The following is a 14,785-nucleotide window of genomic DNA, read 5'->3' on the forward strand; positions in this document are numbered from 1 at the left end:
CTAATGACTTTAGTAGGTTTTGGATACATCACAGAAAGAGTACAGCTGATTTTCTGATGATTGTATTGTGTTGGGGTTCTTTTAAACTCATACTGACTCAAACAGACACTTGATAAATTAGTAATGTTTAAGGAATTTCTTATTTAAAAGCCTTTTTCCTTTTATTTTCCTGTTTCACTACTGTTGCAGTGGACAATGCCCAGTTTGCAAGCATCAGCTGGAGGACAGTAATCTCACTGAAGAGGAGTACAGTAATCTCAGTGAGAGAATAATAAGGGATGTGATACATGGAACTGACACTTTTAGAAAGACAAGTCCAAAGGTAGGTCTTGTACACTATCAGGTTCATTGGCTAGAAGGGTAATATACAAGTAATGTTGAGGCACTTAGAGAACACCAGATTTTTTTTTACTTGCTTTAAACATTGGTAGGTCACTAGATAGGCCTTGAAGTATCCTGTGTGTCTTTTTCAGTTGTGTTTATAATTTGCATCTAAATCTCAACATTTTTCATATTTTATTTATTCTTATATTTTCATCCAGCTGTTAACGGATGCTGAAATAATTAAAATGTGGGGTTTTTTTACATTAAAAAATTAAAACCTTTTAATCCTCCAAAAGCTAAATTTTAAATATGGAATAAAACCCACTGAATAGAACAAAATAAGACATCTTAGCTTGCAAAGAAGTAAAAGAACTGGTTATAATTTTGTTCTATCACCTTTTACAGCCCACCAACCTATCAACTACTCCTCAATTTTAAAGATACACTTTCATATTTATAATTACAGTATACAATATAAGGATCAAGCTTTTCAAAGGTCATGGTAAACATGAGAGGACACAATTTCAGATGCTACAGTATATTGCAGTTCTATGACTTCAGCAAAGCTTTTGACACTGCCTCCCACAGCATTCTCCTGTGGAAGCTGGTAGCCCATGGCTTGGGCAGGAAAACTGGCTGGATGGCCGGGCCCAGAGAGTGGTGGTGACAGGAGCTACATCCAGTTGGCAGCTGGTCAGCAGTGGGGCTCCCCAGAGCTCAGGGCTGGGGCCAGTCCTGTTTCATACCTTGGCTGATGATCTGGACGAGGGAATCAAACACACCCTCAGCAAGTTTGCAGACACCACCAAGCTGGGTGGGAGTGTTTATGAGCTGGAAGGCAGAAGGGCTCTTGAGGGATCTGAATAGACTGGATCAGTGAGTCAAGGCCAGCTATGAGGTTCAACAAAATGTCAGGTCCTGGACTTTAGTCACAATAACCCCAGGCAGTGCTGCAGGCTGGAGACAAAGTGGCTGGAAAGCTTCCCAGCAGAAAAGGACCTGAGGTTGCTGCTTGACAGCAGTTGGACATGATCCAGTATGTGCCTAGGTGGCCAAGAATGCCAGTGGCATCCTGGCCTGTATCAGAAATAGTGTGGCCAGCAGGACCAGGGCAGTGATTGTCCCCCAGTACAGAATTCTGGTGAGGCCACATCTCTAATCCTGTGTCCAAATCCTCACCATAAGGACATTGAGGTGCTGGAGCATGTCCAGAGAAGGACAATGGAGCTGGTCAAGGGCCTGGAGTGTAAGTCATAGGAGGAGCAACTGAGGGAGTTGGGGCTGTTCAACATGGAGTAAAGGAGACTCGGGGGAGACCTTACTGGTCTCTACAAGTGCCTGAAAGGAGGCTGCAGCCAGCTGGGGGTTGGTCTCTTCTCCCAGACAACTGGCAACAGTGCAAGAGGAGATAACATCAGGCTGTGCCAGTGGAGGTTGAAGTTGGACATGAGGAAGAATTTCTTAACTGAAAAGGTGTAGAACATGTAACGGGTTGCCAAGGGAGGTGGTAGAGTCACTGTCCCTGGAGGTGTTCAAAAGCAACTGGATGGAGCAGAGTGCTATGGCCTCATTGACAAGGTGGTGACCAGTCACAGGTTGGACTCGATGATTTTGGGTTTTTTTCCCAACCTTAATGATTCTATGATTCTATTTCTGACACATATGTATGGAGATAACAGATTTGGTGGTAGCAGTATGGAACAAAGCTGAGCCCCACTAGATGGAGCCCACACCACATCTCAGGCCAGGATTGCTTTATCTTTGAGTATTGACTGGGGGTTTGCTGCAGCTAGCACCTCAGTTCTTCACTAGATTTGAAAATATGGAAGAGGACACCAGGTTTATTCTTCAGACTTTCTGCAGGCATGGACATTAAACATGTTTATCAGTTACAGAAACTTGAAACAGTTTTGGGGTGTTTGTAATACATACAGCCTATTGTGCAGACATCTAATTTCCATACAGATTTTATTTTCAGTTCAGGACTTTTGATCTGATCTAGTTGTGAATTGTACAGGAGAATAAAATTCTCCTTAAAAATGTAGCAGTAATTTTAAGTATTTAATAGGTACTGGTGTTCTGTAATATCATAAAATAAACAAAAGGCTGTGTTTTATTGAACACTTTATGGCTTGAAAATTTCAAATGTGTCAAGTAGACTGGGCTGGTTTGGCAGTACCAGTTGAAGATGGAGAGATTTAGGAAGGGAGTTCTGGGTAGCAAGACCTTCACACACAATCTGAAGAGCAGTAGAAATTCTGCTCCTCCTGTGCGAGCCTGACTGATTAAATGAATACAATGCAATAAAAAAAAGACTCAATACACTATATTAAATTTTGATGTCAGTAGATTTTGTTAGTCTGTGTGATAGATGAAATTCCATCATTTATCACTCTGGGACCACCTACTTGTTAGTTTCAAGTTGATCTCATTCCTGTTCTATATCAGCAGGCAGTCCCTGAACGGAGATGAACTTGGTGTGTTTACTGTTGTTTGTACAGCTTAAAGTCTGCTTCCTCAGTGAATTTTGAGCATGGATGTGGGGGTGTGTCAAAACAGTGTCATGATGTATCAGATGTTTCCAGAAATAAATTTGGGACTTTTTAGTTGTCCTTGTGCTATAAAGGCAGGCATGTGGTGACAAAAATATGTTGCCCATTTTAGGTATTTCAGACTGTGTGACTTCTTCTGCAGCCAGGGGCTTCCAGAGGGGAACTAGGTGATGAGGCTGAAATAAGGATGTAAGCAAATATATCTGAGAAGGCGGGGAGATTTACTTTTCCAGTCAATCACTTTTTTGTAGTGGCTGTAAGTCAAATAGGAAACTTCAGCTTTGTTTTCTTTTCTTCTAACTAGTTTTCTTTAGTGCATCTGTATTTCCTGCAGTGAAATGATTAATTGGGGAAATGGTTTGAGTTGTTTTGAACTCTAAATATTTTTTTCCAATTGAATATATTCAGTTTGGAATCTCTTTTTTTCTTCACCGATGAATAGTCTTTTGGCTTAGTTTTGCAACAGCTTCGTTGCTTTATTTCTGTCACTTAGGAATAAATGTGATCAGAGTAGAAAATGAGGAGCAAAGACTTGGTTTGTTGAGGATTCCCCAAAAAGTAGTTTCTTGTGCAGTGATTAAAAAGAAAAAAAAAAAAAAAGTCTTTTTTGTAATTAGTTTTAGGAAAGAAAATCAAACAACACAGGTTTGTACATGAGAATGGTAGTGTACACTGTTTACAAATATGTGGAAAAGATGGTCTGCATGAACTGTAAAACTGATTGTGATAAGGAAATGTTACACATCAAAAATAGGCATCAATTCAGATCCTTATGCATAGTTCTGGAAGGTCTGTCAGGATGTCATGTGATGATCAAATGCAGGAAGCTGTAACCTTGCAGGCTCCCACAGAAAGGAAGCAGTTATAAGATTGTCACCTTTCATACCAAATTTCTACATGATGTTTTCTGTCAGATGCTTGTTTACTCTGGCTGCATTTAATTGGGAGCTATGCCATTGAGCCTGAGAGGATATAATTGGTATGCTGAGAGGCAGAATCAACTTTTGCTGTGGTGGCTTTCATGTCACAGCTGCTCTTGGGTGTTTACACAAATTCTGTAATTTCATTCCCTTTGTGGCTCCTACATACCTCTGATAAGCCTGAAAGGGCTGTTGTGCAGTGGGAAGGAAGCTTATGGGAGATGTGTATATGCTGTCAAGAAGGCAGGAAGAGATGGGTTTGTGGTGAATTCCCACACTAGATCTGGGCTAAGCAGGGATTTTACATATTCTTCTAGAACATAAGGGGACAACAAGGAGGAAGTAGCCCATTCACCTCAGTGTCCTCTTGCATCCAAATGAGGCAGTGCTATTTCCAAGGAACCTTGAACATAAAGTTCTAACTCTTACTTTTTAGATTGATACTTTTTTTTCCTATAAAGCTCTGGTTCTCCTTCCAACTCCATTCTTTGCCCCAAAGGCCTAAGTGACCCAAAGAGAGCTTTGAGTGTGTGTCAGTCCTGTTCTGAATGTGGCACAGTATGTGCCACAACCCAGGCTAAGTGTGCCATTTACCTTCTCTACCTCTGTTCCCATGGATGTGAGCTGAGTCCTGCACCAGCAGTGCAGTGGGCAGAGGCTGTGAATGGGCAGCACCACACTCATCACAGTGAGTGCCTGCAAGCACCTTCCTGTTACTGACCATTCCTCCAAAGGCTACAGCCACAGCAGTTCCTGACTCGGGGATTATTTGTAAACTCAGAGGCCGGACGAATTGTGTGCAACCCAGAGCACATAGAGATACCATATGCAATACTGAGAAAAGCCGTCCTTTTTAGAAGGGTCTGAAGGGGATTTCCAAGCTTTCAAACTGTAGGGGAAGTATTCAAACCCTTTGGGCATAGCAACAAATAGATTTGAGTGCTCCACCAAGGCGCCTTAAAAAAAAGAACTGGCTGGATTTCAGTTGGACAGCTGAATTTTATTTCTCACACTTAATGTTCATGCCTGTGTTTTTCTTCTGATACCAAGAAACATTGCTGAAAACAAAGCAACCCCCATAACATTGTATTTTATGAAACTTTAAAATGTTTTCAATTCTCTAAAATATACCCTGTTTGATAATAGGGGCAGTTACATTATGCTTCAGTGCAGTATAATATTCTCTTAATCAGAATTTGCTCTTTCCTTGCACTTGAGGATATTGTCATTTAACAAGAGAGGACACATTGCTTTTTCTGCTGTACAAAGTATTAAGTATTAAAGTATTGTGACTTCTTCTGGAAAAAATATATATTGAATATTGTAGTTTTGCATTTTTAAATTTAACTAGTGTCTCTCCACCATTCCTGAAGTGAACAAAAACTTTATTGTTTAGAGGAAGTGACAAATGGCCTTTTCTGCAGTGATTTGAATACGATTTAGTGTGGGGTTTTTAATTCTTATTTTTGAACTCTGTGCATTGGCAGGAACATAATAGCCTTTCTTGTATTCATAAGTCCTCTCTGAATTTGCTCATGTATTTCCTTTGTACGTTAGATTACATTGGGTTTTGGCATTTAGATAGTAGACATTTTGGATGGTTCAAGAATTTGACCAATGCCATGATTTTTTTTCTAGTTGCCAACATATTTCTTATTTGGACTTGAGAAGAAAAATGTTAGAGAGATTTAATTTTTCTGTGATACTAAACTTGTAATACACTTAGAACTGTTTCAGACATTAAAATTATTTCAAAATACTCATGTGGATTACTGTCATTGCTCTTACCAAAGGACTTACTTGTTTAGCTGTATTTTCTTTGTTTTGAAATGTTTATTTATTGTTATCATGTTTAACATAGTATCTGTAACTACTAATAATTAATTCCTTCCCTCATTTTTTGTTGTGGTTTTGAAGCTTGTAATCTATGGGATTCCCATACACTGCTATGGGAAGAAAAATGTATATTTCTGTTCTATAAATCTATGAATGTATTTACAGAATCTGAAATAGTATTGTCTTAGCAAAAAATGCTATTTTCATATTTTTTACTGCTGCTTTTTCAAATACTTCTCGCTGTTTAAACCAGACTTGAAGTCTGAAGGTACATTTATTTAAAGAAAAAACTTTAAATTAATTATTCAAAGTAGCAAAATTAGTCTTTTTTTTCCTTGCTTGCTTTTTCAAACAATAATTCCTATAGTTCTATTTTTTTTACAACCGACCTCTCTTCCTCTGCTGTAATATTCCAGGCTGAGAGTTACTTTTCATAAAATGTTGTTTCATAATTTAGCATAGTCAGGGCTACCTGTGGGAAAAGGTGATCCAAGTAATCTCACCTGCTACCACTCATTCCATTTCCTGGCTGCATTTTCATGCCAGGACAGTCCTCTGTGTTGTAACCTCAGCAGGGGACTGGTGCAGACTAAAAACTGTTGTATGGGCTGAGTTCACCTACTTGAGTCTTTCTCTGTGTGCTAACAACGTGTGCATCGGTAGGGAACAAAGCCAGGAATGAATGGCTGAGGAAAGGGAGACGGTGGAAACACCCGTTCTGGGGCAGCACCAGTACATACCAGTATAAGGTGGTGGTGAAATAGTGCATGAGCCATCCAGCTGGTGTGGAATAGAAAAAAATGCAACTTTTTGTGCTTTTGCCAAGATATGAATGGACTTGATCCATCCACACCCTAGTGATTAAACAATAAATTATTTAAAACTCTTCAATTCTTTACATCAATATAAATTCCATCATGGGTTTGGTTATAGCTGGCTTTTTTTTTTTTTCCAATTGATTTATTCAGTATGTATCAGTTTTTGAAGGAAAGATTTCTTAATTGAAGGCGCAGTGAATAATATTTAAAGGTTGAATAGTTGGCATTCCCCTGTTTTCCCAGTAAGGCAATGAATGAGATCAGGTGGGTTTTTTAAAATTCCCTTTTCTTTTGTACATGGTGTGAAACAGGATATCACCAGAGCCACTGTGAGCGCTGTGCTGTGCGTGTGGGGGAAAGTCCCGCAGTGAGGTAACAGCCCTGCTGTTCTGCAGTACTTCTCTGCAGAAACTGAGCCTTAAGGAAGGAAGGTCATGTCAATAAGCAATACAAAATGTGTTTTTAGTTTAGTTCCTTCAGTTTGAGTCATGTTTTTGAGTCCATAAGGAAAATGGACTTTTCCTTAAAAGCTTCGTGAAATGAACCCGTTAGAACAAGTTTGAAATCAGTGTGAGGTTGCTGTATTTGTTTTGGTGCTTTTACCTGAAGTGGGGGTGGGGGAGAGAGAGAGATGTGTTTTGTTACTTGTTGGCTTATTGAAGGAATTCATCAGAAGTGCCCCTAGTTCAGCAGCTGTTTCCATGTAAATGCTCCTGTGGCGTACACCACCTGTGTGGTGTGTGTAGATCACGTTGCAGTCTCCATTTGGAAGGATAAGCCTTCGGGAATAGCTTGCACTTTTTTTTGCCTAAACCAACCTGACTCTTGGGGATAGTCCTGTGAAGGTCTAACAGTTGGACTTAATGATCCTCGTGGGTCCCTTCCAACTCAGCATATTCTATGATTCTGTAACCTTCATGTCATCCTTGTACTGCATGGATGGCCATCATGTCTGGGTTCTCTTGATTAGTTGTACCCTAACTGCAGCTGTGCTCTACTTCATTCGCTGCTTAGAAAGAAAGCCTTTAATTCCTTCTAACAGTTAGCTAATGGGGCAGATATCTTTAGGGAACTGTGGATGAATCATCTGTTTACTACTGTGGCTGAAGTAAGATCTGCATAAAATCCAGACAAATCCCAATCCTTAAAATATCAGCATTATTTAAATTGTCTACTTTCTCTTGTAGGGGGTTGGTCTTGATTGGACACCAGGTGCCCAGCAAGCTGCTCTATCTCTCCGCTCAACAGGACAAGACCAGTAGGGGTATAAAATGAGATGGAAAAACACTTGTGAATGAGGATAGAGACAGTTTATTAAAGCAAAAGCAAAGCCTGCATGCAGAAGTGGAGAAAAATAAAATATTTATTCTCTACTTCCTCCAGCCACTCCCTGGGAAGTAGAGTATCAGTATGCATAGCAGTTGCTCCAGAAAACACAGGTCATAAAAATAAATGCCCTCCCCTTGCCCCCTTCTTTCTGCTGGATGTTGTTATGAGGAGGTGTCATATGGATGGGTTATCCCTTTGGTCAGGTTGAGTCAGCTGTCTTGGTTATGTCCCCTCCCAAGATTTTGCCCACCTACTGGTGAGGGTAATGTTGGAGACACAGCCTTAATCTTGTGGGAGCACTGCCCAGCAATAGCCAGAACACTGGTGTGTTACCCACACCTTTCTAGCTACCTGTGCATCACACAGCACTGTGAGGGCTGCTGTGGGGAACGTTAACTCCAGCTCAGCCAGACCCAGCACACTTCTACAGTGGAAGTCTTTGGGCATTTGTATGATGTCTGGATGAGATAGCCTGCTGCTTATTTCCAGGCTTCGCCCTTTTCCTTCCCTGTGTCCAGAGAGGATGAGAAATATGGCAGCTCAAAAACTGTCTCTCAGGGGAGAAGAACTTCTCTGTCATTCTAAATGTATTTTTTTTCTGGAAAAGGAAGGAACACGGTCTTGTGTGTTGCTGGAGAAATATGGATGGTGAGGAGAAAATGAACTGACCCTTGGGATTTTTAGTCTGTCTGAGGCTTTTTATTGGAGTCTTCTGTATTTGGTGACATGAATTAAAATTGGCCATTTGTCTTCTGCACTTTGCTATTAACTCCTAATTTTCCTGCCTGAATAAGTCTTCTTGCCACCAGCAAACCTTCTTTCCCTGTTTAGCAGTTTAGTCATAGAGATGCAAAACAGTTGAGCTGATCTGGGAGGCTGGCAGAGCATGCTGTCTGTCAGGCATCTCTTGAGAATGTTAGGAGACATGGACAGGAGGGGATAGTATGGAAACATGCAGTGGCCAAAGGAATGACACACAAAAAGCTGCAGCATCTCCCCAGCTCCAGGAGTAAATCCCAGAGAGCCAGGAGATGGCTTTCTGAGGAGTTCTGAGCCTATCCTGGTGCCTCTCAGCAGGACCCTTCTGGCAGCCCTGCACCATCTCTTCTGGGAGAGGAGAGGGATCCAAGCAGAGTGGGCAGAGGAGTGTGCAGTCCTACTGAATTCCTCTGGTGTTTCCCCAACTCATGATGTAGTATTCCCTGAACAAAATAGTCTACTCTGCCCATCAGGGAAAACCACCTTTTCAGGAACTGCTCTATAACCAGTGCCACTTAAAATACTACTTGCAAAATTCTCTGCAAAGGATTTGTTTTGCATTGAACTGAGCCCATAAAGACAAGATTACTTGTACAGTTTCCTTCTTAAAAATGGCTTGACTGTAACTATGTTACTTCAAATAATATTGCCATTTGTTAGAATTGAGAAAATAATTCTGTGTTGGAGTGTTTACCACATGTTTCACCTACTTCCACTTTTTATCTGTTCTATTTTCACTCATCTTTGTCTCAGTGCTTTTCTATCTTACCTTCATTTGGGTTGCATGTCTTTTGCTTCTTGTCATCTCTCCCACATTTCAGACAGCCATTCAGTATTGCAGTGATGACTCGCCAGATTTTGAACCATGGAGAGGTCCATGGATGGTGTAAGCCCAAAAGTCATCCATGTTGTTTGGTTTTGCACTTGTTTCTACCTGCTATCCCTGCTGCTGCCTTTCCTAGTGACTTCCTTCTGTGTCTTGCTGTTCCTGCCAGATGGCAATGGAAAAATGGAAATTTTTATTCACCTATGGAAAATACATTGAGATTAGGGCAGGGAGGTGGGGAAAATACTTCACAAGTGCCAACAATTTATTTTTGTTTTAGATGATAATTTCCTTGTCCAGCTTTTTATTCTTTCTCAATAGTAACATTTATTTAAGCCATGAAGAAGTGAAAGATCACATAAATGGTGATTGATTCCTAGGGTGCTAGGTTAAGCCCTGTGTTGTCTGTATTCTTATCACTGTGGTTTTGACTGGTACACCTTTGTTCACCTGGAAATCATTCCTGAAATTTTAACAGCTGAGTGACCCATCTTGTCTTATTTGGTGTGTACTCTTAGTACAAGTAACCCTTTTCCTAATATAATTTGTCATAAGCATTCCAGCTGAATTTGATTAATTGTTAGTGCCTGACAGCGTTCTATTTTCTGGAAAAATGAATTATTTCTTTAATTTCTTCAAGGAAGAATTGTCTATTCTGTATATGTTTTTGGGTGCCATGGCAGTGGTTTTTTATTTAGACATATGTTGCCATATTGCTACATGGAAGAAGGCAAGATTAGAAGAGTACGTCTTGAATCCTTTGCAGAAGGCATGAAATATTAATTGTTTTGAGTTCCTGTGAAAGTTAATTTATAGCCTGGACTGTGAAAGCTCTGTCAGTGATAAATAAATCTTACTTGTTACTATAAAGGTAATTTATACAACTAGGTCACTGCCCATCAGGATAATACAGAGTTCTTATTAAAAACAGTCAGAAAGAAAAAGTAGAAATCTTACGCAAGTGTCTGCAAAAAAGCCTACTAAATCTTTCCTCAAAAATCAAGGGAGAAATTCCTGAAGATTTTATTACAGCTTTGTAGTCTGTTCTTCTCTTATGGACTCTCAAACCTAAAGTAGTTGTGGTTTCCTTATGAGGGAAAAACTGGATGTTTTGCTCAATCAGTGCATTACAGTTCTGACCTTGTAAGAAAGTTCATGGTTTTAGCCTTAAAGCCACGTGTTTCTCACAAACGGAGTACTGTCTTTGTAAATGGATGTTTATTTAAATATTGACTGGCATTCAGAGATTTCATAATTCTTCCAGAAAACCTAAGTATGATCATTATTTTACATTTGGATATGTTAAGAGATAGTAGTGAAACTGTCTACTGGATTGTAAAGTTGCTTTGTTCAGCAGCTGCTGTGTGACAATAGCTATAGCATGCATCTTCATAGAATTGTACAGTTCAGATTGTAATTTTGAAAATCTGGATAACTGTAAAGTTTTGGTTTTCAGTTGTAATGTAATTTTTGGTTGTAATGGTTTTGTTGGATGTATCCAGTCTAAGACTTATGGCTTAAAAGATGGGGTGGGTTTTCTTGATGTGGTTGTTTTAGGAAATAAGCAAGTAATGATGTGAAGTGTAGCCAGCAAAGGAAAAGTGAGACATTTGGGCTTTGTTTCCTTTTTTAATAAAAATTGAATGGAATTTATTTCTGTTAAACTCAACTTATTATTCCCCTGTGTTTATTTATTTATTTATTTCAGGAATTTGAGGCCTTTCAAGCATTTGTGGAAAATCGACTTCCGTTTGATATTGTTATTGATGGACTCAATGTTTCCCACATAAAATCCAGAAGGATGCAGTGTGAAAATGTAAGTGCTGGTTAAATATTCATTAAGTGTTTTGTGTATACTGATTATAAAACTGTGAGTGCCTCATTATTAGTTATCCTCTAGAGAAAATGAGCAAATACTTTGTAGCACATTATAATGAAGTTCAAAGAGTTATCTAGGTTTCACAAATTAAAAATTACTAGTGGGGAGATTGTTCTTCTTATATATTTGTCTGTATTAGCTGTAAAATGTCATACATTTCCTCATGTAGCCAATGTTTATAGTTACAGCTAAGGTATCAATAATAACATTGTTACACAAACACTATGTGATTGTTTAAGTTTTCGTAATAGTAGGGATTTGGGGGAAGAGGGTAAATCTGCTGTGTAAAAAAATTATTATAGTTACAGTGGTAAAAGTTGTCATTAAAATTACCCCTTACTTGGTTCAAACCACATCCTGTACAGAATTAAACATTATTGCACTCCCTATTGATTTGAAACTTGAGTCCTGTTTGACAAGGACAGCTCAAACTGGTTTCAGTTCTTTCCACTTGATTTGTAGAAGAAAAATCCTGCTCCTTTGTCAATACCTAAGTTTGAGAATTCTTGGTACTCCCTTGTAGCATTTCACTAAGAATTGGCTTAAGGTATTTGGCTTTTTTTGTCAATCAAATTTACTTCAAATTAGGAGTAGCAAAGTAGTTGCTCACACATACTCCAAAGCCAGAATTTAAATTTTCACACTCTCAAAATTAAAATGAATTTATAAATGAGATTGGTAATTGATAAAAAAAGAAGAAATTCACTTTTAGTAATTGCAAGAAATATATTTTTATTCTAAGAATTACTTTAAAGCTATTGTTCAGAAGTAGTGTATTTTCTCATATATGTAGATAAAAGTGAGCTAGGGAGGTTGCTTGAAACTCCTTGCTGAAACTTGCTGAAAGATGTTTCAGAGTGGCAGTGTAGTTTCATGAGATACTGTCTCACAAAGAGGGTACTTCACTTACTACAAAAACAGAAAAAAAATTCACAAGTTGTTTGGGTGGAATTAGGGAGGGAGTTTTGATTATCTGAAAAGAATTCCAGGCAGAACGTAGTGGCACAATGTTTTAACATCTAGAAAGAGATCTGTGCTGCCAAAGATGAGGAAGAGAAATTAATGTCCTTCCTCAGTGCATGCCTTCCCCACTGTGGGAGCTGTAAATAGAATTCTGTATGGTTTGTAGAAACTGGAGGCAATTGAGCAAGGAGCCAACCTGGTTTTGGCAGATAATTACTCCTGATTTCTGATGAGAAATCTTACTAGGAGGTATTAGCATGCTGAACAGCATAAATTACCTTTGAGTTGCTCCTTAACTTGGGCTGTAATGGAAGGCCTTTGGGATCCATGACTCAAAAGGCTCCAAGAGCTCTAAAGGACTGTGTGGAAGCATCAACTTTCATTATATTATTTCATTTATTTAATATATTATTTCATTTCCAGATAGGAACAGGTCAAATTTTTCCTGAATCCCAGCTGTTTACTGATTAGAGGATTTTGGGTAGACCTGCCTTTCCTTCCTACACAACAGAACAGTAACTTAGGCTCGCCCCAGCTTATCTCTAGAAGAAGGTTCTCTTAACTAAAATGTCCTTGTCCTAAGAGTTATGTTGCTGTGAATGATAATTACATTTTGTCATGCAGAAGAAATGTTAGTCATTGGGGTTTCTACCAGTCCTTTGCTGCTCCTTTTTTCTGGATTTTCTGGATATGTGTTTTTGGGAGTATGGAGTCATTAGATGAAAGATTGGAGTTGCCCATTATTTCTGCCATAGAGCTGTAGATACTCAGTGGCTGAATAGTACCTGTTTTGGCGTGGGAAATGTATATTTGCACTCTAAACAACAAAATAGCTCCTTCATTTCCCAAAAGACCCATGGACTACTAAAGATGAAGAGAGAAAATTTTCCCTGCATTGATCCTCTCAATTAAGTGAGACACTTTTAATTTTTTTTTAATGCTAGATGTCATTATACACAGTCACAGTATTAACTATTGAGTTTATAGTTTTTTCCAAGTAGAAACATAGTTTAAATGCATGATCATGCTGGATGCTAGAAGGTCTTGTTTTATTTCTTCATGATTCTGAACTTCTGTGTTGTAACATGTCAAAAAAGGACTGTGTCTTTGTTCTTATTTTGGATACTTCTGACAAGAAGCATATATTCTTGTTTTCTGACTCTTTTTATCAAGACTGCTGAAAACAGAAAGAAACCCACAAAGCAGAGTAATCCTTTCTTCTGTCTCCAGACTTCTTTCAGACGAGGGAAGGGAAGGCCACAGTAATCTGTTCATGTGTTGCTTTTCTGGTTAGGGGTGTTGCTGCCAAGTAGTCACCCATCTGTGAATGCTGACCTCCATGAATGCTGTAGTCTGTCCTTTGAGGGCTGACTCTGCCACAAAACTTCCTCTTCTGGAGGCTTCTATCCTCACACCTGTGACAGCCAAATGGGAAATGTGGAGTGGCACATATGGGGCATTTACAGCCTGTCTTATTAAGTTATTCAGTCTACATGGGGAAACACAGTGCCAAACTGAGAAGATGGAGAGGAGAAATAACCTGAGAGAATTAGGAGGCAGAGCACAAAGGATGGAAAAAGCCAAGAGTGAAAGCTACTGAGGTAAAGCTGGCTGGCTAGGGTAGCATGACAGTCCCATTTTGAAGAAGAGAGGTATGTTGTGACTTCTGCTTGCCTAGAGAGGTAGTAAATGAGCAGTGTTTCTGAGAACCTGTGTTAAAGCTGTCCCACCTGTCAAAAGCTAAATTATTTTATGTGTCAAAAAGCTAAATTTGAATTTTCAGGTATGGGTCAGTCTGTGTTTTTTTCACAGGTTCATTACTGCAGTTGTTAGGCCCAGTCAGGATATTGTTTTATAGACTTCTCTATTACTGTATGTAGTTAGTATGCAGTGTGGTTGAAAGAGAAATGAGATTGTTGCTGTGTTTCTAACACACTCTTAAGTGCTACTACTTGCAAATTATTAGCTTTTTTTAAGTCCCTTATGTGATTTAGAGAGAATGGCAAAATAAAGGGGTTTGTTAAACATAGGAGAAAGCCTAAGATTTATGTGACAAAAACATGGTAATTTAAGTGCATTCTGGTCTTAATTTAAATTTAACAAAAAGTACTGTTTAACTTCATGATTTAGCTTCCAGAAATGCAGCTGTTCTGGAGCTCTAGCTAACTCTTAGTTATATGATTAAAATAAGAAAACATTGATGAAATATTCCTCTCTGTTTCAGACAGCCTAACATTTGTAATTCCATTTAGCATGCCTTAGGCATCTTGCGGAGGGGCAAAAATGAGGCAGCATGAAGATTGGAACAAAGATTTTTGGGAATGGTGAGACTATTTGATTTGAAGGCAGTGTACATATAGTGACTGCAAAACTGCAACATCAGACAGCACCTACTTTCAACCCTTTGCTTCCTTACTGTAGCATTTTAAATTAGACATTAAAGTTGACTCCTTATTAAAAGATATTATAGAATTAAAATTATTTCTCCTATATAATTCAGACAATGGAAAAAAATCCCAAACCTTCCTAAAGTCTAAAATCATTTAGCCTTCTCATCTGCTGCTGTTTAAGGCTGTACC

The 14,785-nt window shown here is 38.9% G+C and overlaps 1 protein-coding gene across 2 annotated transcripts in view; it reads left to right on the forward strand.

The window, feature by feature from the left end:
- The window catches only part of PRORP (protein only RNase P catalytic subunit), a 37,480-nt gene that overhangs the window by 4,216 nt on the left and 18,479 nt on the right, over positions 1-14,785 (forward strand). For both annotated transcript variants that reach the window (XM_015631490.2, XM_015631491.2), the window contains exons 4-5: positions 190-322; positions 11,073-11,180. In XM_015631490.2, coding sequence (XP_015486976.1) covers positions 190-322; positions 11,073-11,180 — 241 coding nt within the window. The remainder of the gene's footprint in view (positions 1-189; positions 323-11,072; positions 11,181-14,785) is intronic.

Source organism: Parus major, chromosome 5 (assembly GCF_001522545.3).
Source record: "Parus major isolate Abel chromosome 5, Parus_major1.1, whole genome shotgun sequence".
Taxonomy (NCBI): Eukaryota; Metazoa; Chordata; class Aves; order Passeriformes; family Paridae; genus Parus; species Parus major.